Source organism: Entelurus aequoreus, linkage group LG13, assembly GCF_033978785.1.
Source record: "Entelurus aequoreus isolate RoL-2023_Sb linkage group LG13, RoL_Eaeq_v1.1, whole genome shotgun sequence".
NCBI classification, from domain to species: Eukaryota; Metazoa; Chordata; class Actinopteri; order Syngnathiformes; family Syngnathidae; genus Entelurus; species Entelurus aequoreus.
The window spans coordinates 27,685,634-27,711,313 of record NC_084743.1 but is presented as its reverse complement, the minus strand read 5'-3'; the positions used below and the strand labels follow the sequence as shown (position 1 = coordinate 27,711,313).

Here is a 25,680-nt window from a genome sequence, read left to right as displayed (position 1 = left end):
AAACTAGGCAGTAGTGACCATGTTATGAAAATGTATTGCACTGTTAATTGCACTGTTTTTTGTTGCAGTTTATTTCAGTATTTCATTGAGTAGTAATAATAACAATCATTCTTCTTCAGTGTCCTATGATCACATCCAAGGGGTCATGGCACTGACCTTGTTTGAGGACTTTATCTATTGGACTGATGGGAAATCCAAATCGCTGCGGCGAGTTCACAAGACCACCGGTGCTCAAGTAATGGAGCTTCTCAACTCTTGGCAAGCCATCAAATCCATCAAGGTCTACCACTCGCTACGGCAGCCTGAAGGTTGGAATTCCATTTGGCACCCGTGTTCATTCTCTCCTCGAGAACATTGCCGTTGAATCCCAAGTGTGTTTCTGCTCAGTGCCCAAACACCAGTGTCAGGTGGCCAACGGAGGATGCAGCCACATGTGTCTGCTATCCCCTGGTGGGGACCACAGATGTGCCTGCCCCAGTAATTTCTACCTGGCTGCTGACAACAAGACCTGTCTTTCCAACTGCACCTCCAGTCAGGTCAGCCATGTTTCTTTCGGTCAATCCACTTTGTCACTGTTCTGTCCTCGTCAGTACTTCCCACGGGGACACACACCGCCTTACTTTGATTTGCTTTATTCTTCTGACACGCGCCGTTGGTTCTGTGAAATGGTTGTCTATTGATTTTGTCTTTGCTTTGAAAAAAGGCTGAAACTAAAATACCGTTGAGAGGGATTCATGTTGGCTTGGTAAATATATATATTTTCCCCATACCTATTCTCCGCTTGATTCAAATAGTTTCGCTGTGGGACAGATGAGTGCATCCCTTTCTGGTGGAAATGTGACACGGTTGATGACTGTGGGGATGGATCAGATGAACCTCCAGACTGCCGTAAGTTCATGTTGTATTGTTGGCTTTGACTGGCATTTTATCAATGGAAACGTACATTATTTTTAAAATGCCCAACATTACATCCACTCCCCAAATTCTGATAGCTGTATCCTGAAGTTAAAGTTGCAATTTCTATTCCGACAGCGGAATTCAAATGTCAACCTGGACGTTTTCAGTGTGGCACTGGTCTCTGCGCGCTTCCTCCTTTCATCTGTGATGGCGAGAACGACTGTGGCGACAACTCGGATGAAGCTAACTGCGGTGAGGACACTTGCTATCACACTGTTTTTTTAACCACTGTGCCACGGCACACAGGTGTGCTGTGATATACAGTCTGGTGTGCCATGGGAGATTATGTAATTTCACCTAATTGGGTTAAAATATTTTTTGCAAATAATGTGTGAGTGTCTGTACTGTCTGGAGCTCGGCGGAGTAACCGTTTAATACTCTTCCATATCAGTAGGTGGCAACAGGTAGCTGATTGCTTTGTCATGATCCCAATATGCTAGAGGCAGCGTGCAGGTCAAAAGGTATCCAATGCTTAAACGAAAAATAAACAGAAGGCGAGTGCCGCTAAGTAAAGGCATTGAAGCTTAGGGATGGCTATGCAGAACGAAACTAAAACTGAACTGTCTACAAAGTAAACAAAAACAGAATGCTGGACGACAGCAAAGACTTACAGCGTGTGGAGTAGAGATGGCGTCCACACAGTACGTCCGACAATCAACAATGTCCACACAAAAAAAGGATAGCGTCCACGCAACTGAAATAGTCTTGATTGCTGAGATAGGCTACAGCACCCCCCGCAACCCCAAAGGGGACAAGCGGTAGAAAATGGATGAATGGATGCTAAAACAAAGCAGGTGCGGGGAATAGCGCTCGGAGAAGACATGAAACTGGTACAGGAAAATACCAACAAAACAGGAAAAGCCACCAAAATAAGAGCACAAGACAAGAACTAAAACACTACGCACAGGAAGACACCAAAAAACTCAAAATAAGTGACAGGTCGTGATGTGACAGGTCGTGACAGTACTTTGAGACAAGAGCTATAGTGATGCATGCTTGGATTCATATCCAACAATTGCCAGAACAACAATGGTGTGCCTCCGCATTTTTTCAATGAAAAAAAATGTACCTTGGCTCAAAATAGGTTAAAAAACACTGTGCTATAATATTATTTTTCAGTTCAGTTTTATCTGTGTATTTTTTCTCTTTTATTTACAAAAATCACTCACAATATCAAGCAGTCCAACAAAATAATACATAATAATACAATTCCAAACCAATCCCAGCCCCGCAACACTCTGAAAAGCAATCCACTATTAGGAATTTTCAAAACATCAAGTCATAAAAATGGGGTCCCACAGTAAATTGTTGGGGTCCTACTTTTTTGTAGCCGTTTTGAAAACAAATGATAAATGTATGCATTATCCTGTTATATCTCACATTCTATATTGTGTTTTGGACAAAGGTTGTCATAAACGTTACTTAATTCCTAAAAAAAAAATACAAAACAAAACAAATGTTTATGCATATGTAAATTTATTCAGTTATAAACATTCATTCACTTTCTTCTTTCCTTCACGTATCTAAACTTTACCGCTGCCTGTGTTTTTTTCTATATTAGGAATTAATAAGTTGTAGTATTTATTTCAGTATAAAAGTGTAACACATTTTTTGCTTCGGTCATGAAATTATGATAATCGTGTGCAAGGGCATACATGCATTATTCATTTAACGTTTAAACCTTTAAAGTCTACATCAACTATCCGTCAATTCTAAGTTTTTTTGTTTTTTTTATGTCGGTTTTTTGTTTCTTTTCTGCCCTTTTTGTCCAAGAAAACTAAGTTTTTTGTTTATGGCAAACACACAAAATATGCAAAATCTTCCACAAAAAATGTGTTTTTCAAAGCGGAATATATGATGTGAAGTAGGTCAATAATTCATAAAAACATTGATTTTGATTCAATATTATGTTTTGAGCAATGACAGTTTTAAAGTAAAAAAAACAGCTTTGTTTTATTAGTCAACATTGCAACTTTTTCTAAATTACATTTCACCTTGTAAGCTTTTTTTTTCACACTTTTGTTATGTTTTTGTTTATTTTATTAGTATTTTTAGAATGTGCCGTGGGCCTTCAAACCATTAGCTGCGGGCCGCAAATGGCCTCCGGGCCACACTTTTAACACCCCTGCTATAGATAATAAACAATTAAATCTGATAAGTCCATCGATAAAAAGCAGATCCTGACAACGCATGCGCGTTTATCATAACGCACAGTCAGCATCTCTGCTTCAGTAAACAATGACGGTGATGACGTCACTGTCAGCGATGGGAGCAACACTTGCTAACTTGACCTGCAAAGTATGTTTTTGGGGTGGAGGAGTCTGGTCGGGTGCTGGTTATAGCTAGCCTGCCTCCATCCTCGAACGATGTCGATCCAGCAAGAGATAAAAGTGAAGTTTCCATAAAATCACAAAGACTAAAACAGGGGTCACCAACGCGGTGCCCGCGGGCACCAGGTAGCCCATAAGGGCCAGATGAGTAGCCCGCCGGCCTGTTCTAAAAATAGCTCAAATAGCAGCACTTACCAGTGAGCTGCATCTATTTTTTAAATTTTATTTATTTACTAGCAAGCTGGTCTCGCTTTGCCCGACATTTTTAATTCTAAGAGAGACAAAACTCAAATAGAATTTGAAAATCCAAGAAAATATTTTAAAGACTTGGTCTTCACTTGTTTAAATAAATTCATTCATTTTTTTACTTTGCTTCTTATAACTTTCAGAAAGACAATTTTAGAGAAAAAATACAACCTTAAAAATGATTTTATGATTTTTAAACACATATACCTTTTTACCTTTTAAATTCCTTCCTTTTCTTTCCTGACAATTTAAATCAATGTTCAAGTAAAAAAAAAAATTGTATTGTAAAGAATAATAAATAGATTTTAATTTAATTCTTCATTTTAGCTTCTATTTTTCTGACGAAGAATATTTGTGAAATATTTCTTCAAACTTATTATGATTAAAATTCAAAAAAATTATTCTGGCAAATCCAGAAAATATGTAGAATCAAATTTAAATCTTATTTCAAAGTCTTTTGAATTTTTTTAAAAATTTTTGTTCTGGAAAATCTAGAAAAAATAGTCATTTGTCTTTGTTAGAAATATAGCTTGGTCCAATTTGCTATATACTCTAACAAAGTGTAGATTGGATTTTAACCTATTTAAAACATGTCATCAAAATTCTAAAATTAATCTTAATCAGGAAAAATTACTAATGATGTTCCATAAATTATTTTTTAAAGTTTTTCTCTTTTTATCGGTTGAATTTTGAATTTTAAAGAGTCTAAATTGAAGACAAACTATGTTTCAAAATTTAATTGTCATTTTTTTCGTGTTTTCTCCTCTTTTAAACCGTTCAATTAAGTGTAAATATCATTAATTATTAATAATAACATAGAGTTAAAGGTAAATTGAGCAAATTGGCTATTTCTGGCAATTTATTGAAGTGTGTATCAAACTGGTAGCCCTTCGCATTAATCAGTACCCAAGAAGTAGCTCTTGCTTTCAAAAAGGTTGGTGACCCCTGGACTAAAACAACTCATTTACTGGAGACATGGCACAGGATGAAGTTAGAAAGGTTGACTTTTCACTCACCTTAGTGTTTACCATGAAGTCTTTCTTTTGACAGCCCCTCTCGCTAAAGTTGTCCGAGGAGAAACTGAGTTAAAGTTAAAGTACCAATGATTGTCACCCACTCACTAGATGTGGTGAAATTTGTCCTCTGCATTTGACTCATCCCCTTGTTCACCCCCTGGGAGGTGAGGGGAGCAGTGAGCAGCAGCGGTGGCCGCGCCCGGGAATCATTTTTGGTGATTTAACCCCCAATTCCAACCCTTGATGCTGAGTGCCAAGCAGGGAGGTAATGGGTCCCATTTTTTGTAGTCTTTCATATGACTCGGCCGGGGTTTGAACTCACAACATACCGATCTCAGGGCGGACACTCTAACCACTAGGCCACTGAGTAGGCCTAGTGGTTACCGAGGCAGTATTTGTGATTGATAAACCTTTTGGCGAATCAAAATTTAAAAAATTGTACCGGAAAGTTCTTTACTTTGAAGACGACCAATAAAAACGCGGAGAAGGCAGGGTCGGTAAAAAATGTTGTTTTTTTTTAATCCGCGTCCCGGGTACGTACGGACTTTCGAAAATGCGCGTCCTTTCTGATTTCAATGCGTTCAATGTTATTATCACTCATTAATTTCATCGCCATCCCAGCCATTAATACAAAAAATAAAATTGTCACAGTGGCCTCACAACACACACTTTATTCATTATTTACTACAAGGATAAAAAGTCAGATTTTAGGTTGATCCATACACTGCAAAAACTGAAATCTAAGTAAGATTAAATATCTCAAATAAGGGTTATATTTGTTCATTTTCTGTCTGATAAGATAATACTTTTCACTAAGCAGATTTTATGTTACTGTTTTACTTGTTTTAAGGGTTTTGGTCCTAAATGATCTCAGTAAGATATTACAGCTTGTTGCTGAGATTTGATGACCTATATTGAGTAAAACATGCTTGAAACTAGAATATCAACTGTTGCAAAACTGTGTCATCAACACTCACAAGTATAAAACTACTTTTTTAAAGTAAAAATTTCTTACTTCAAGCATGAAAAAAAAATTATGATGCCGAGCGCATATCATTATGTCAAGATAATAGCCCTAGCATTTACTTAATTTAAGAATATTTTTCAACATCTTTAGCAAAAAGGTCTCTTTTTTTTCTACCAAGAAAAGTGCACTTGTTATTAGTGAGAATGTACATATTTTAAGGTATTTTTGGGTAAATTGAGGTTAGCTAATTTTACTTGTTTTGGAAAGTCTTGACAAGCCGAATTTTCTTGTTCTATTGGCAGATAATTTTGCTTAGGTCAAACAAAATACCCCTAATTTTTGTATTTTGTTTTTCTTGTTTTTGAACACTGACTTTTTGCAGTGTACATGCATTTTCTACCGCTTGTCCTGTCCGGGGTGGCGGGGGGTGCTGGAGCCTATCTCAGCTGCGTTCGGGTGGAAGGCGAGGTACACCCTAGACAAGTCGCCACATCATTTGATACTTAAAACAAATTCATATAATGGATCCCATTTTCCAAAATATGACTCATTAGTATAACTCCGTTTTATCAATGCAGCGTCGTCCCTGGACATCCCCGGACATGACTGCGATATAATAGTTTCTGGCAAGTAGGATTATTAATAAAAAAAATCCATAAAGTATAAAAAACTTTATGGCACTCTAAAGAAGTTTTAACATTATTAGAGCCCTGTAAACATGAAGTAAGACCCATATATTGGCTTTTACTCTCATTTCACCCAAAAAAGTAGACTTGAGTCTGTTCTATTGTAGATTAGAGCACTTACCGGTAGCCTGGAGCATCCTCCAAACTTCATTGCTATAGCTGCCGTCTGGCCACTACATCACGGAAACACTTCATTGCATCCTGGGTAATTCATCTTCTTTAAAACTGGGCTTATGGGTATAAATTGTTCTGTAAAAACATGGTCAGCGTCACAATCGTAGCTCCGACCATTAACTGTGAGGTTAGCATTCCGTCTTAGCTTTGTATGTCTGCACTCTCATTCCACATCAATCACATCAAAGCTGTGTTATTGATGTCGAAGATGAAATGCTTCAAAATAGTTTATCTGTGGACTAGGGTTGTACGGTATACCGGTATTAGTATAGTAACGCGATACTAATTAATCATTTTCGACAAATAAAGTATGTTTCTTACAAGTATTGTCCCTGCAAGACGAGGAATAGCTAAACATGCTTCACTACACACCGTAGCTCACCGGCATCAACATGTAAACAAACGCCATTGGTGGATCTACACCTAACATTCACTGTAATGATACCAAGTACAGGCACGTATCTAGTCAATACTACTATGATTATGTCGATATTTTTTAGCATCACAACATCTTCTTTCTGTTTTTGAAATGTATATTATGTTTATAAACTCAGGAAATATGTCCCTGGACACATGAGGACTTTGAATATGACCAATGTATGATCCTGTAACTACTTGGTATCGGATTGATACCCAAATTTGTGGTACCATCCAAAACTAATGTTAAGTATCAAACAACAGAAGAATGTTTTAAAAAGTATTGTTAGTGAATCATATCGTAACCCATGATATACATATATGTATATATACAGTATAGTCGAGATTTCTGTGGTTTATCCGTTATACAGTGCTCAATACCGGGGTAGAGCGGAGTATACGTCGCACCCTCTTGGCACTCTCTCGATGAGCTAACTCCTTCAAGACTGTTGGAAAACCATTTCAGGTGACTACCTCTTGAAGCTCATCGAAAGAATGCCAAGAGTGTGCAAAGCAGTAATCAGAGCAAAGAGTGGCTATTTTAAAGAAACTAGAATATAGAACACGTTTTCAGTTATTTCACCTTTTTCTGTTAAGTACATAACTCCACATGTGTTCATTCATAGTTTTGATGCCTTCAGTGACAATCTACGATGTAAATAGTCATGAAAAAAAACAACGTATTGAATAAGAAGGTGTGTCCAAACTTTTGGCCTGTATTATTTATATATATATACAGTATACAGGTATATACAGTATATATATACTGTATATCAGTGACGTGCAGTCAGTGGAGGCAGGTGAAGCGGGGCCTCACGTGCCATCATGAAAAGAAAAAAAATGTAAAAAGAAACAAGTTTTATTAAATTGTTATATGTATCCAGTGATTATACTATGAAGTTATTTTCCATTTAACTTCACTAGTTTTAGAATATTTTTATTCAAAATCGCTGAATTTTCACATTTGCCGTTCAAATACTGAGAATAGACGGTGCGGTGATCAGCAGCTGCGTGGTGCCTCAACATGGATTGCGGACTCGGCTAACTGCTGGCCTGCTGTGCAGTGAGACCGTATTGCTATATGAACTATATTATACATTTCCATAGTTTAGTTAGCTGAGGTATATAATGTACAGTGTATTTTGTCAACAACTGTATGTGTGTAAGTATTTCTTGTGCTGAGCAATCATAAAACGGCTGCAAAAAGACGCACTGGCTGAGGCTCGCAGTAATCCCGCCTCCTGGTGGTGGAGAATGCACCCCCGCCGTAGAATGCACCCCCTGACGGGAGTGTTGTATCAACTAAAGCCCACACTTAAACTTTCCACGTGCAAGATTGAATCTATTTAAAAAAGTTATTTAATAAGAAGCCAAAAAGTGCAAAAACAATAATGTTCGTGTTGGAGTTGTGAATGACTGCAGGGCCACAACATTAGGTACACCTGCAGACTGCAGAAAGGATTTCATATTTCATTCATTCACAACTCCTCCAACACGAACATTATTGTTTTTGCAATTTTTGGCTTCTTATTAAATATATTTTTTAAATAGATTCAATAAATAGATTATACACATACATATGCTACCAATGACTTTTCCTTGACTAAATAAAAAAAAACGTTTTAAAGATCCAGCTCCCTTCAAAGAGCCATAAATCCCCTTTCTATAATATCAAGCTCATTTAGGACTATACATTAAAGATACCCAACAATTCTCCACATTAGGAAAGCACTTTTGAGACACTAACCATCCAGACTTTAAGGCATGCTAATTGTTAAGCTATCTTGGAACAGCACAATAAATAACTGCTTAGTAAACTTTGAGAAGTTTAAATGAAACAGTGTGACAGCAGAAAGTAAGCAGCCATTAAAAGGAAAAGAACAAGTTTAGGTTAATAAGAGTCTATCGAGAGAATATACCGGTAATAATAAAACAGCAACTGAGAAGCATTGGTGTCTGTTAATGTGTATAGTGGCGTAACGATCCATATATTGGTAGTGTGGATACCAAGGCTAGTATCAGTATGTTATCGATACTAGAGTAATCAAATCGATACTTTTTGTTTTTTCACAAAATCATTTTTTGTTGTTTTTGTTAATGTTTCCAAACACGTAATAATCCCCTGGACACAGGAGGAATTTGGGGCCAAAAACCAAATGATTTAATTGAATAATACTGTAGATACTTTTTTGCTTTTGTTTAGTTACTGTGTACTCTTGACTTTGTTTTGCTCAAAAAAAAAAAAATTGAACATTTAAATATTGTGTTCATATTGTTAAATTGTCAATAGCACTCGCCATAAATACATTGATTATACAGTATAATAGGAATCTGCTGCACAAAGCCTTGAATGGAACATCCCTAATTAATAGTATTACAAGAATATGCAATGTACTGATAACTCACATCAAAAGGACTACTGGTGATATTGCTGCTACGACTAATGATATTACTGTCATAAAATATTTGGGAACACACCGTCTATTGTGTGTATTGTTTGAATACCAAATATACTGGGGTTTTAAATGTAGCATTGTTATTAGTATGTATTTGTGCTGCATCAATGGTATTCATGGTTAGTATTGCCTGCTTTTTGTTCCCTCCCAGAGACATACATCTGCCTCTCAGGCCAGTTCAAATGCACTGGGAAAAAGAAATGCATTCCCCTCAACCTGCGCTGCAATGGTCAAGATGACTGCGGTGATGGAGAAGATGAGACCGATTGCCGTAAGTTTCAATAAATAATGCCCTGCTATATTGGACCTTAAGAGCCTCGGTGAGATTAAGAAAACATATGTCGAATATATTTTTGGGAGCATCTTGTTTGCGCTCAGTAGAAATAGAAGGATTTTGTACAAAATAAGTGCAACAACGTTGGTGTAGTCTTGCTTAGAAGGGACCTATGATGATTTTAATCTACAATTAAGACACTTCTTTGTGGTACAGAGCATAGTACACATATGATATGCTTTGGTGTATATTTTGCGGGAATTGTAATCAACTGTCACTTTTATTACCAGTTCTTTTAGTCTGTCTGCAAGATGTTCGATGCTGGTTTACGAGCATGTTCGGCAGCGCACAATTATGAGTATTTACAAATAGACAATGTGTGTAGACAGAAAAGGGATAACGGACGCATTTTGGCCTAAAAACTAACGATAAAGTTGAAGTTATAACACTGAAATGCCCTCAGGAAGAGGTGCTTTAAGACATAGCTAGCTAGCAGCGAACGTCCATTCCAAGTCGGCAGTGTTGTAGCTACTTCTAAATCACTAATCCTCGCCTCCATGGTGACATATAAAGTAAGTTTCTTACAAGTATCATCGCTGCAGGACGAGGAATAGCTAAGCATGCTTCACTACACACAGCAGCTCACCGGCGTCACAATGTAAACAAAATGCCAATTTGTGGATATACACCTGATATAATGATACCAAGTACAGGAATGTATCTTGTCGATACTACTTTGATTACGTCAATATTTTTTAGCATCACAACATCTTATTTCAGTTTTGTAAATGTATATTATGTTTATAAACTCAGGAAATATGTCCCTGGACAAATTAGGACTTTGAATATGACCAATGTATGATCCTGTAACTACTTGGTATCGGATCGATACCTAAATTTGTGGTATCATCCAAAACTAATGTAAAGTATCAAACAACAGAAGAATAAGTGATTATTACATTTTAACAAAAGTGTAGATATATCATATTAAAATAGAAAGTAAGCAGATATTAACAGTAAATGAACAAGTTGATTAATAATTCATTTTCTACCACTTGTCCTTTAATAATTTTGATGAAATAATAGAATGATAAATGACACAATATGTTACTGCAAATGTCAGCTGACTAATTAGGAGCCTTTGTTTGTTTACTTACTACCATACTTGCCAACCCTCCTGGTTTTACCGGGAGACTCCCGGAATTCAGCGCCTCTCCCGATAACCTCCCGGAAGAAATTTTCTCCCGATAAACTCCCGGAATTCAGCTGGAGCTGGAGGCCACGCCCCCTCCAGCTCAATGCGGACCTCAGTGGGGACAGCGGCGACAGTCTGTTTTCACGTCCGCTTTCCCACGATATAAACAGCGTGCCTGCCCAATGAAGTTATAACTGTATAATGATCGAGGGCGAGTTCTTGGTTTCTTATGTGGGTTTTTTGTTAGGCAGTTTCATTAACGTCCTCCCAGCACGGTAACAACACACAACAACAGCAGTCACGTTTTTGTCTACCGTAAAGCAGTTTGTCTGCCGTAAACAGCAATGTTGTGACACTCTTAAACAGGACAATACTGCCATCTACTGGATAGCCTCCGGAACACTGAAATTCAAGTATTTATTTTATTTATATGTATAATAAAATAAATATATATATGTGTATATATATATAGCTAGAATTCACTGAAAGTCAAGTATTTCATACATATATATATATATATATATATATATATATATATATATATATATATATATATATATATATATATATATATATATATATATATATATATATATATATATATATATATATATATATATATTTATATATATATATATATATATATATATATATATCCATCCATCCATTTTCTACCGCTTATTCCCTTTTGGGGTCGCGGGGGCGCTGGAGCCTATCTCAGCTACAATCGGGCGGAAGGCGGGGTACACCCTGGACAAGTCGTCACCTCATCGCAGGGCCAACACAGATAGACAGACAACATTCACACACTAGGGCCAATTTAGTGTTGCCAATCAACCTATCCCCAGGTGCATGTCTTTGGAAGTGGGAGGAAGCCGGAGTACCCGGAGGAAAACCCACGCAGTCACGGGGAGAACATGCAAACTCCACACAGAAAGATCCCGAGCCCGGGATTGAACCCAAGACTACTCAGGACCTTCGTATTGTGAGGCAGATGCACTAACCCCTCTGCCACCGTGCTGCCCTATATATATACATATATATATATATATATATATATATATATATATATATATGAAATACTCGAGTTGGTGAATTCTAGCTGTAAATATACTCCTCCCCTCTTAACCACGCCCCCCGCCCCCAACCACACCCCAGACCACGCCCCACCCCACCCCTGCCTCCCGGAATCGGAGGTCTCAAGGTTGGCAAGTATGCTTACTACTCAAAGACAAGCAGTCTAGTATGTTCACTATTTTATTTAAGAACAAACTTGCAATAATAAACACATGTTTACTGTACCCTAATATGTTTTTTTAAAATACAGCCAATAATGCAATTTTTTGTGGTCCCTTTTATTTAGAAAAATTATCGAAAAGTACTGAAAAGTATCGAAATAATTTTGGTTCCGGTACCAAAATATTGGTATCGGGACAACACTAATATACAGTGTGCATTAAGTATTCCAGAGAAAGCCTTTTAACGATCGCTTTTTGTGAAAACGGGATTACTTCTGCAGTCACAGAGGACAAGAACAGATTTTCTCTGCGACCAAGTAGCTCAACAGAGAATCGTTCAGCATTCACGTCTTTCATATTGCTACATTTGTCTTGCATGTGATTGCAAGAGGGGTTACAGTGGGGGTGAAGAAAATAGATGGCATTCAGGAGGCAAAATGAAAAAAACTCTAAATAGGTGAAGCTAATTCCTTCACTCCTTCCCATGACTTACAGCATGGCCGGATGTGGCTTTGAATATTATTTTGTTATTAACACCACAGCGCTATCGCAGACGACGTGAGAGAACTTGCAAGTTTGCTGCACTGCCAAACCATCCCTGTATAATGTACAAGAATAATTAATATGTTCTATCATTATAGTGATTGTGTTAGGTGTTTCAGACATTTTTAGTTATTCAGGTTCATGACGTAATGTCTGTCTGCAGCTGAGAGCACATGCTCCCCCGACCAGTTCCAGTGCAAGGCCTCCATGCACTGCATCTCCAAACTCTGGGTTTGTGATGAGGACCCCGACTGCGCTGATGGGTCAGACGAGGCTAATTGTGGTGAGTTATGGAAATCCACTTAACCATCAATCACAACACTTCACTTTTCTCAGTTGCAGCTGCATGGGATTGCGATTCAAGCTGAATTAATTTTGCAGGCGGCTTCCCTCCGAGTCAGGCCCTCTTACTTGTTTGATTACGGTTTTCCAAACACAAAGTATTGATCACACACACACACACTCAAAATGACGCTGTTGAAACGTACAGTCATATGGCAGAGAGGAACAACTGAGACTGATAGTACATTAGATCACCTTGGCCGTGTCAATAATGTTGACTAAGCAATATTCAGTTTTCTGATCAGTTACAGCAACCGACATCTAATTTCACTTTTACAATCAATGCCAGAAAACCCTTTGTTATTTTCAGATCACTGGCCACAAAAAAATGTGGCGTACCACATTAAATGATATGTTGGGCAACTTTAATGATGTGGCCGACCACATAAAATGATGTGGTAGGCCACATTACATGACGTGACGGGTGACTTAAAATTATGTGGTGGACCACCTTAAATGATGTGTTGGTCCACTTTAAATGATGTGTTGGGCCACTTTAAATGATGTGTTGGGCCACTAAAATAATGTGTTGGGCCATGTAAATTATGTTTTGTGTGTTGGGCCACTTTAAATGATGTGTTGGCCCACATTGACGTGGTGGGCCTCATTAAATGATGTGTTGGGCCACATAAATGATGTGTTGGGCCACTAAAATAATGTGTTGGGCCATGTAAATTATGTTTTGTGTGTTGGGCCACTTTAAATGATGTGTTGGCCCACATTAATGACGTGGTGGGCCTCATTAAATGATGTGTTGGGCCACATAAATGATGTGTTGGGCCACATTAAATGATGTGTTGGGCCCCGTGAATGATGTGTTGGGCCAAGTAAATGTTGTGTTGTGTGTTGGGCCACTTTAATGATGTGTTGGCCCATATTAAATGATGTGTTGGGCCACAAAAATGATGTGTTGGGCCATGTAAATGATGTGTTGTGTGTTGGGCCAAATCAAATGATGTGTTGGCCCACATTAATGATGTGGTGGGCCTCGTTAAATGATGTGGTGGGCCACATAAATGATGTGTTGGGCCACATGAATGATGTGTTGGGCCACATGAATGATGTGTTGGGCCATATAAATGTTGTGTTGTGTGTTGGGCCACTTTAAATGATGTGTTGGCCCACATTAATGATGTGGTGGGCCTCGTTAAATGATGTGTTGGGCCCCATTAAATGATGTTTTGGGCCATGTAAATGTTGTGTTGTGTGTTGGGTCACTTTAATGATGTGTTGGCCCACATTAAATGATGTGTTGGGCCACTTAAATGATGTGTTGGGCCATGTAAATGTTGTGTTGTGTGTTGGGTCACTTTAATGATGTGTTGGCCCACATTAAATGATGTGTTGGGCCACTTAAATGATGTGTTGGGCCATGTAAATGATGTGTTGTGTGTTGGGCCACTAAATGATGTGTTGGGCCACTAAAATGATGTGTTGGGCCTCTTTAAATTATGTGGTGGGCCACATAAATGATGTGTTGGGCCACATAAATGATGTGTTGGGCCACATTAAAGGATGTGTTGGGCCACATAATGATGTGGTGGGCCACTTTAATGATGTGGTGTGTGTTGGGCCACATTACCTGATGTGTTGGGCCCCATTACATGATGTGTTGGGCCCCTTTACATGATGTGTTGGGCCCCATTACATGATGTGTTGGGCCCCTTTACATGATGTGTTGGGCCCCTTTACATGATGTGTTGGGCACCATTACATGATGTGTTGGGCCCCATTACTTGATGTGTTGGGCCACATTAAATTATGTGGTGGGTCATTTTAAATGATGTGTTGGGCCACATCACATGATGTGTTGGGCCACATAAATTATGTGCTGGGCTACATAAAATGATGTGCTGGGCCACATAAATGATGTGCTGGGCCAAGTTTACTTGATGTGCTGGGCCACAATAAATGATGTGCTGGGTCACATTAAATGATGTGTTGGGCAACATTAAATGATGTGCTAGGCCAAATTAAATGATGTGCTGGGCCACATAAAATGATGTGATGGGCCTCGTATAATGATGTGGTGGGCCACAGTGAATGATGTGGTGGGCCACCGTGAATGATGTGGTGGGCTGGATCTGGCCACTGGGCCTTAAGTTTGACACCTGTGTGCTAACGTGTTGTCTAAAATCAGTGAAAAGGTGCCATTCTAAAATATTCAATATTTTTAAAATGTAGTTTATTTCAGTAGTTATAAAAGATGAATAACTACACATAGTACGACATTTTTCGGGAGAAAAAACAACTATTTTTTATTATGATTATAGATTACATTTAAAAAACATTCTAAATCCAAATTTAAAAAGTTGAAAAATCACCTGAAAGTTCAATATTGTAAACCACTGGTTTATTCCCTGACCAATGATACAATCAATGATACATATGGATTAAATACGAGCTACAGCTGGAAACTATTACTGCGTATTGACATTTTAAGTGTCATCGCAGCTGGCGATAACCCTTAGAAAGATGCACATTTTAGACCATTTCGAACCTCATCTTGTGCAGGTGTCTTGCCGTGTTTGCATAGTAGGGGTCCAAGTAGAAGCGGAGGTGATTAGTACCTCCACCAATTACACACACGCTGGGCTTTCAAAGTTGGCCAGATGCCTTGGCTAAAGCTAACGTGTTATTGTGTGCAATGTTTTTCATTTTAACATTAATCAATATTAACATTTTTGTATATGACTTTTTTTTTAAGTCTTGTTTCACTGCTGTCAAACTCGTTTGCAATAAGGAACACATCACAATTATGGCTGCCCTCAGAGGGCAATTTGTAACAGTGATTATATATGAATATTGGTACTAGTCCCAATATTTTGGGACTAGTACCGGTACCAAAATTTATTTTGATACTTTTCAGTACTTTTTGATACTTTTCTAAATAAAGGGAGCCACAAAAAATGGCATTATTGGCTTTATTGTAACAACAAATCTGAGGGTAAATAAACATGTTTCTTATTGCAATCGAAGAACAATTGAGGCCTTAAATAAAATAGTGAACATACTAGACAACTTGTCTTTTAGTAGTAAGTAAACAAACAAAGGCTCCTAATTTAGTCTGCTGACATATGCAGTAACATATTGTGTCATTTATCATAATATTATTTTGTCAAAATTATTAAGGACAAGTGGTAGAAAAGTAATTATTAATCTACTTGTTCATTTACTGTTAATATCTGCTTACTTTCTCTTTTATCATGTTCTATCTACACTTATGGTAACATGTAATAATCACTTATTCTTCTGTTGTTTGGATACTTTACATTAGTTTTGGATGATACCACAAATTTAGGTATTGATCCGATACCAAGTAGTTACAGGATCATACATTGGTCATATTCAAAGTCCTCATGTGTCCAGGGACATATTTCCTGAGTTTCTAAACCTAATATGATTTTTTTTTAAACTAAAAAACATTTTGTGATGCTAAAAAAATATCGATGTAATGATAGTAGTATCGAATACATATGCTCTTGTACTTTTTCGGGGTGATATAGTACCGAATATGATTCATTAGTGCCGCGGTACTATACTAATACCGGTATAACGTATAACCCTAATATGAATATAAACTTACAATTACCTTGTTACAAATTATGCAAAGGAAACTCTTTTTGATTCGTATATTTTTTACGAACAGATTGAAGGACAATTTCTCTCTAAATCACAAGTCAAGATGACAAAGCAAATATTTATGTATTTGTTTTTGATAGTCCGAAAAAAAAAATGCTTAGAACATCATCAGGTAATTTTCAAGTGTAAAACGTATGCAATTGCATGCGGTACAGATCTGTCCATCCATTTTCTACTGCTTTTCCCTCTCTGGGTCGCGGTGGGAGCTGGAGCTTATCCAAACTACACCCTGGACAAGTTGCCACCTCATCACAGATGCGGTACAGTTCTCTGTCAAAATTAAAAAGAAAAATACATTTAGCCAGACATTATTTCCAGACTTTTGCTGGCCACAAAAAATGTGGCGGACCACATTAAATGATATGTTGGGCCAGTTTAATGATGTGGTGGACCACATAAAGTTATGTGGTAGGCCACTTTACATGACGTGACGGGCAACTTTAAATGACGTGGGGGACCGCATTAAATGATGTGTTGGGCTACTTTAAATGATGTGTTGGGCCACACAAATGATGTGTTGGGCCACTTTAAATGATGTGTTGTGTGTTGGGCCACATTACATGATGTGTTGTGTGTTGGGCCAAATTAAATGAGGCGTTGGGCCACCTAAATGATTTATTGGGCCATATAATATGATGTGTTGAACCACATTAAATGCTGTGTTGGGCCACATAAATGGTGTGTTGGGCCACTTTAAATGATGTGATGGGCCAAATTAAATGATGTGTTGTGTGTTGGGCCACAGTACATGATGTTTTGGGCCACTTTACATGATGTGTTGGGCCACTTTACATGATGTGTTGGGCCACTTTACATGATGTGTTGAGCCACTTTACATGATGTGTTGGGCCACATTTAATGATGTGTTGTGTGTTGGGCCACTTTAAATGATATGTTGTGTGTTGGGCCAAATTAAATGGTGTGTTGGGCCACTTAAATTACGTGTTGGGCCACATTTAAATGATGTGTTGGGCCACATTACATAATGTGTTGGGCCACTTTACATGATGTGTTGGGCCACATAAATGATGTGTTGGGCCACATAAATGATGTGGTGGGCCACATAAATGATGTGGCGGGCCACATTACATGATGTGGTGGGCCACATTACATGATGTGTTGGGCCACATAAAATGATGTGTTGGGCCACTTAAAATGATGTGTTGGGCCACTTAAAATGATGTGTAGGGCCACATTAGCTTATGTGTTGTGTGTTGGGCCGTGTTACATTATGTGTTGGGCCACATTACATTATGTGTTGGGCCACATTACATGATGTGTTGGGCCACATTACATGATGTGTTGGGCCACATTACATGATGTGTTGGACCGCATTAGATTATGTGTTGGGCCGCATTACATTATGTGTTGGGCCACATTAGATTATGTGTTGGGCCACATTAGATTATGTGTTGTGTGTTGGGCCGCATTACATGATGTGTTGGACCGCGATAGATTATGTGTTGGGCCACGTTAGATTATGTGTTGTGTGTTGGGCCACATTACATGATGTGTTGGGCCGCATTACATTATGTGTTGGGCCGCATTACATTATGTGTTGGGCCACATTAGATTATGTGTTGTGTGTTGGGTCGCATTACATTATGTGTTGGGCCACATTACATGATGTGTTGGGCCACATTAGATTATGTGTTGTGTGTTGGGCCGCATTACATTATGTGTTGGGCCACCTTAAATGATTAATGATGTGGTGGACCACATAAAATAATGTGGTGGGCCTCATTAAATGATGTGGTGGGATGGATCTGGCCACTAGGCCTTAAGTTTGACACCTGTGTGCTAACGTATTGTTGTTTGTCTAAAATCAGTGTAAAGGGGCCACTCAAAAATATGTTTAATATTTTTTTAAATGTAGTTTATTTCAGTAGTTATAAAAGATTAACAACTACACATAGTATAATATATTTATAGAAAAAAAAACTATTAAATGTTTCTATGATTATAGATTACATTTAAAAATATTTTCAATTCACAATAAAAAGTTGAGAAATCACCTAAAAGTTCAATATTGCTAACCACTGGTTTATGCTCTGACCAAAAATGATATGCAAAACCTTCCTGAGACTCGAAATTATTTTAGCTCAAACTTTGCAATAATTTTTTTTGACATGTATTCAATATGCTTTAGAGCGGACGTCTTCAACAGGATTTTCCTGCAGGGGTGTCGTGAAATTGTTTGTAGATTAAACCTTTTCTTTTTCTTGATTCCCCTGCAGTTTTTCCCCGGTTAAATGTTTTTGAATATACATGACCATTGATCGAACACATTTTAACAGGTAAATGGAGGCAGATGACATCTTTCAGTCAACAAAGCACACATTCAGCTCTTTTAACCTGTCTCCCCAATCACAAGACTCCGTAAGGTTCTCCCTGATTGGCCGAGAGCCCATTCTCAGCTAGCAGCTACTCTGTGGTTTGATCGGAACAATCGATCGCTTTGTAACTTTACAAAAAAAAAAACACAGGCAGAAGAGCAATAAGCCTACCTTTCACCTCCGAAACCTCAAGTTAACAAGGTACGGTCGCGATCAAAAGTTTACATACACTTGTAAAGAACATAATGTCATGGCTGTCTTGAGTTTCAATACTTTCTACAACTCTTATTTTTTTGTGATAGAGTGATTGGAGCACATACTTGTTGGTCACAAAAAACATTCATGAAGTTTGGTTCTTTTATGAATGTATTATGAGTCTACTGAAAATGTGACCAAATCTGCTGGGTCAAAAGTATACATACAGCAATGTTAATATTTGGTTACATGTCCCTTGGCAAGTTTCACTGCAATAAGGCACTTTTGGTAGCCATCCACAAGCTTCTGGTTGAATTTTTGACCACTCCTCTTGACGAAATTGGTGCAGTTCAGCTAAATTTGTTGGTTTTCTGACATGGACTTGTTTCTTCAGCATTGTCCACACGTTTAAGTCAGGACTTTGGGAAGGCCATTCTAAAACTTTATTTTAAGCCTGATTTAGCCATTCCTTTACCACTTTTGACATTTGTTTGGGGTCATTGTCCTGTTGGAACACCCAACTGCGCCCAAGACCCAACCTCCGGGCTGATGATTTTAGGTTGTCCAAAATAATTTGGAGGTAATCCTCCTTTTTTCATTGTCCCATTTAAAGCACCAGTTCCATTGGCAGCAAAACAGGCTCAGAGCATAATACTACCACCACCATGCTTGACGGTGGGATGGTGTTCCTGGGATTAAAAGCCTTACCTTTTCTCCTCCAAACATATTGCTGGGTACTGTGGCCAAACAGCTCATTTTGTGTTTCATCTGACGACAGAACTTTCCTCCAGAAGGTTTTATCGTTGTCCATGTGATGTCAGATGAAACACAAATTGAGTTGTTTGACCACAATACCCAGGAATAGGTTTTAGAGGAGAAAAAGTGAGGCCTTTAATTCCAGGAACACCAATCCCATTGTCAATCATGGTGGTGGTAGTATTATGCTCTGGGCCTCTTTTGCTGTCAATGGAACTGGTGCTTTACAGAGAGTAAATGGGACAATGTAAAAGGAGGATTACCACCAAATTCTTTAGGACAACCTAAAATCATCAGCCCGGAGGTTGGGTCTTGGGCGCAGCTGGGTGTTCTAACAGGACAATGACCCCAAACACATGTCAAAAGCGGTAAAGGAATGGCTAAATCAGGCCAGAATTAAGGTTTTGGATTGACCTTCCCAAAGTCCTGACTTAAATGTGTGGACAATGCTGAAGAAACAAGTCCATGTCAGAAAACCAACAAATTTAGCTGAACTGCACCAATTTTGTCAAGAGGAGTGGTCAAAAATTCAACCAGAAGCTTGCCAGAAGCTTGTGGATGGCTACCAAAAGCGCCTTATTGCAGTGAAACTTGCCAAGGGACATGTAACCAAATACTAACATTGCTGTATGTATACTTTTGACCCAGCAGATTTGGTCCCATTTTCAGTAGACCCATAATAATTTCATAAAAGAACCAAACTTCATGAATGTTTTTTGTGGCCAACAAGTATGAGCTTCAATCACTCTATCACAAAAAAGTAAGAGAAACTCAAGACAGCCATGACATTACGGTCTTTACAAGTGTATGTAAACTTTTGATCACGACTGTGCCTTTTGGACCAGTGTAATTTAAAACACAATTATATACACAATATCTCAAAAAGGGGTTCCCCACTTTAGCTCTCGATCAGTTTAGGAAAATGTTGAAGACCATTTCTTTAGGGGACTGATCTGCTTCATGACTTTCATGACTTTTTCCTGGTGTCCTGTGATGCTTAAGTCATCTTTGCAACCTCCTGCTGGAACGAGATCTTGCCATCCGACTCCCATTTTGTCCTGAACACATAGCAGTGTTACTTTGGCTGGTCGCTTTCATGATGTTTACCCTGAAACGACTTCAAGGGAAAAGGGGACACCTTCATTGTGCATTTGAAAACCTGTTCAAAGGAGAACATGTTTAAGCATATGTTCTACTCTTAATGCACATATCTAAAATGGTTTACTTCGGCATTCTGGCCAACAGTTCCAGTGGTGGTCTGATTTTTATTTTTGTATATATATATATTTTTTCATCTTTCTTGTCTTGCCACTATGCCCATAACTGCTGTACAGATCTACATTTTTTAAACACTAATCATGAGCATTTATGTCATAATATTTGCACGCAATAATTTATTCATACTCCCTTTTTTTCCACAAGGGTTTAGATAACACACATGTCAATTTTCAAAATTAAAAATGAGAGAACTAATTTGACTTTGAATCTTCTGCGCCCAATTCCCCAAATTAATTTGAAATAATGCCCATGACGAATGTCTGGAACACTATTGACTATTGTCAAATAAAATAAAAAAGAACGATACACAGTGATGTTGCTCGGTATGCATCTTACAATCTGGAAGGACACACCTAATGTTTCACATGAAAAACGTTACATTGTGTTTAAAAAGCGCAGTAAATAGTAGGAATTTAACGATTTGTTGACAAAATAATTTGTCGATAATAGATTTGCGTGTCCCAATGATCCTAGGAGCTATGTTGTCCGGGGGCTTCCATGCCCCCTGGTAGGGTCTCCCAAGACAAACAGGTCCTAGGTGAGGGATCAGACAAAGAGCAGCTCGAAGACTTCTATGGAAATACAAGAACCGAGACTCAGATTTCCCTCGCCCGGACGCGGGTCACCGGGGCCCCCCTCTGGAGCCAGGCCCGGAGTTGGGGCACGACGGCGAGCGCCTGGTGGCCGGGCCTGTCCCCATGGGGCGCGGCCGGGCACAGCCCGAAGAGGCAACGTGGGTCCCCCCTCCAATGGGCTCACCACCCATAGCAGGGGCCATAGAGGTCGGGTGCAATGTGAGCTGGGCGGAAGCCGAAGGCAGGGCACTTGGCGGTCCGATCCTCGGCTACAGAAGCTAGCTCTTGGGACGTGGAACGTCACCTCGCTGGGGGGGAAGGAGCCTGAGCTAGTGCGCGAGGTGGAGAAGTTCCGGCTAGATATAGTCGGACTCACTTCGACGCACAGCAAGGGCTCCGGAACCAGTTCTCTCGAGAGGGGATGGACTCTCTTCCACTCTGGCGTTGCCGGCAGTGAGAGGCGACGGGCTGGGGTGGCAGTTCTTGTTGCCCCCCGGCTCAGAACCTGCATGTTGGAGTTCAACCCGGTGGACGAGAGGGTAGCTTCCCTCCGCCTTCGGGTGGGGGGACGGGTCCTGACTGTTGTTTGCGCTTACGCGCCAAACAGCAGCTCAGAGTACCCACCCTTTTTGGATTCACTCGAGGGAGTACTTGAGTGTGCGCCCCCGGGTGATTCCCTCGTTCTACTGGGGGACTTCAACGCTCATATTGGCAACGACAGTGAAACCTGGAGAGGCGTGATTGGTAAGAATGGCCGCCCGGATCTGAACCCGAGTGGTGTTTTGTTATTGGACTTTTGTGCCCGTCACGGATTGTCCATAACGAACACCATGTTCAAGCATAAGGGTGTCCATATGTGCACTTGGCACCAGGACACCCTGGGCCGCAGTTCCATGATCGACTTTGTAGTTGTGTCATCGGATTTGCGGCCTCATGTTTTGGACACTCGGGTAAAGAGAGGGGCGGAGCTTTCTACCGATCACCACCTGGTGGTGAGTTGGCTGCAATGGTGGGGGAGGATGCCGGACAGACCTGGCAGGCCCAAACGCATTGTGAGGGTTTGCTGGGAACGTCTGGCAGAGTCTCCTGTCAGAGAGAGTTTCAATTCCCACCTCCGGAAGAACTTTGAACATGTCACGAGGGAGGTGCTGGACATTGAGTCCGAGTGGACCATGTTCCGCACCTCTATTGTCGAGGCGGCTGATTGGAGCTGTGGCCGCAAGGTTGTTGGTGCCTGTCGTGGCGGCAATCCTAAAACCCGTTGGTGGACACCGGCGGTGAGGGATGCCGTCAAGCTGAAGAAGGAGTCCTATCGGGTTCTTTTGGCTCATAGGACTCCTGAGGCAGCGGACAGGTACCGACAGGCCAAGCGGTGTGCGGCTTCAGCGGTCGCGGAGGCAAAAACTCGGACATGGGAGGAGTTCGGGGAAGCCATGGAAAACGACTTCCGGACGGCTTCGAAGCGATTCTGGACCACCATCCGCCGCCTCAGGAAGGGGAAGCAGTGCACTATCAACACCGTGTATGGTGAGGATGGTGTTCTGCTGACCTCGACTGCGGATGTTGTGGATCGGTGGAGGGAATACTTCGAAGACCTCCTCAATCCCACCAACACGTCTTCCTATGAGGAAGCAGTGCCTGGGGAATCTGTGGTGGGCTCTCCTATTTCTGGGGCTGAAGTTGATGAGGTAGTTAAAAATCTCCTCGGTGGCAAGGCCCCGGGGGTGGATGAGACCCGCCCGGAGTTCCTTAAGGCTCTGGATGCTGTGGGGCTGTCTTGGTTGACAAGACTCTGCAGCATTGCGTGGACATCAGGGGCGGTACCTCTGGATTGGCAGACCGGGGTGGTGGTTCCTCTCTTTAAGAAGGGGAACCGGAGTGTGTGTTCTAACTATCGTGGGATCACACTCCTCAGCCTTCCCGGTAAGGTCTATTCAGGTGTGCTGGAGAGGAGGCTACGCCGGATAGTCGAACCTCGGATTCAGGAGGAACAGTGTGGTTTTCGTCCTGGTCGTGGAACTGTGGACCAGCTCTATACTCTCGGCAGGGTCCTTGAGGGTGCATGGGAGTTTGCCCAACCAGTCTACATGTGTTTTGTGGACTTGGAGAAGGCATTCGACCGTGTCCCTCGGGAAGTCCTGTGGGGAGTGCTCAGAGAGTATGGGGTATCGGACTGTCTGATTGTGGCGGTCCGCTCCCTGTATGATCAGTGTCAGAGCTTGGTCCGCATTGCCGGCAGTAAGTCGGACACGTTTCCAGTGAGGGTTGGACTCCGCCAAGGCTGCCCTTTGTCACCGATTCTGTTCATAACTTTTATGGACAGAATTTCTAGGCGCAGTCAAGGCGTTGAGGGGATCCGGTTTGGTGGCTGCAGGATTAGGTCTCTGCTTTTTGCAGATGATGTGGTCCTGATGGCTTCATCTGGCCAGGATCTTCAGCTCTCACTGGATCGGTTCGCAGCTGAGTGTGAAGCGACTGGGATGAGAATCAGCACCTCCAAGTCCGAGTCCATGGTTCTCGCCCGGAAAAGGGTGGAGTGCCATCTCCGGGTTGGGGAAGAGATCTTGCCCCAGGTGGAGGAGTTCAAGTACCTCGGAGTCTTGTTCACGAGTGAGGGAAGAGTGGATCGTGAGATCGACAGGCGGATCGGTGCGGCGTCTTCAGTAATGCGGACGCTGTATCGGTCTGTTGTGGTGAAGAAGGAGCTGAGCCGCAAGGCAAAGCTCTCAATCTACCGGTCAATCTACGTTCCCATCCTCACCTATGGTCATGAGCTTTGGGTTATGACCGAAAGGACAAGATCACGGGTACAAGCGGCCGAAATGAGTTTCCTCCGCCGGGTGGCGGGTCTCTCCCTTAGAGATAGGGTGAGAAGCTCTGTCATCCGGGAGGAGCTCAAAGTAAAGCCACTGCTCCTCCACATCGAGAGGAGCCATATGTGGTGGTTCGGGCATCTGGTCAGCATGCCACCCGAACGCCTCCCTAGGGAGGTGTTTAGGGCACGTCCGACCGGTAAGAGGCCACGGGGAAGACCCAGGACACGTTGGGAAGACTATGTCTCCCGGCTGGCCTGGGAACGCCTCGAGATCCCCCGGGAAGAGCTGGACGAAGTGGCTGGGGAGAGGGAAGTCTGGGCTTCCCTGCCTAGGCTGCTGCCCCCGCGACCCGACCTCGGATAAGCGGAGGAAGATGGATGGATGGATGGATAATAGTCCGTCGTCACTAGTGTTTTTCCAGACATAAAAGAACATGCACGTGTCCGCGCAAACAGTGACTGCCGAGTAATTGGAAGAGAAAAAACACAGTGAGTGAAAACTAAACACGTCAAAGTAGCAAATGACTTGCTCAATTTGTACTTTTCTTTTAATGGCAGTACGTTTGTGATGCAGGAGCTTTTTAAAACAGCGGCATGACGGAAAACTGGAGGATGTGATCTCGGTAAGACAGTTAGAGGGACAAAGTTGTGTGAAAAATCATTTTTGTTTTGCATCTTTCTAAACACATCGACATTATCACAAAATATATTTTATTTTTTGAGGAAAGTTTGATGTCGTTTTGTTGCTAATGATGCTATTTTGAAATAACGGAAAACATGTTTTATATTCTAGTTTCTTCAAAATAGTCACCCTTTGCCCTGATTACTTTTTCGCTCACTCTTTGCATTCTCTCGATGAGCTTCAAGAGGCAGTCACCTGAAATGGTTTTCACTTCACAGGTGTGCTTGAAGCTCATCGAGAGAATGCCAAGAGTGTGCAAAGCAGTAATCAGAGCAAAGGGTGGCTATTTTGAAGAAACTAGAATATAAAACACGTTGTCAGTTATTTCACCTTTTTTTGTTAAGTACATGTCTCCACATGTGTTCATTCATAGTTTTGATGCCTTCAGTGACAATCTACAATAGTCTTGAAAATAAAGAAAACACATTGAATGAGGAGAAGGTGTTACCAAACTTTTGGCCTGTACTGTATATATACATACAAACATACACACTTATATATATATATATATATATATATATATATATATATATATATATATATATATATATATATATATA

General features: G+C 40.5%; 1 protein-coding gene across 1 annotated transcript in view; it reads left to right on the top strand.

Annotated features, from left to right (window-relative positions):
- The window catches only part of LOC133663276 (low-density lipoprotein receptor-related protein 1B-like), an 872,326-nt gene that overhangs the window by 731,895 nt on the left and 114,751 nt on the right, over positions 1-25,680 (top strand). Inside the window, 6 exon segments of the mRNA XM_062067630.1 lie at positions 120-308; positions 388-536; positions 795-888; positions 1,033-1,149; positions 9,401-9,520; positions 12,663-12,782. Coding sequence (XP_061923614.1) covers positions 120-308; positions 388-536; positions 795-888; positions 1,033-1,149; positions 9,401-9,520; positions 12,663-12,782 — 789 coding nt within the window.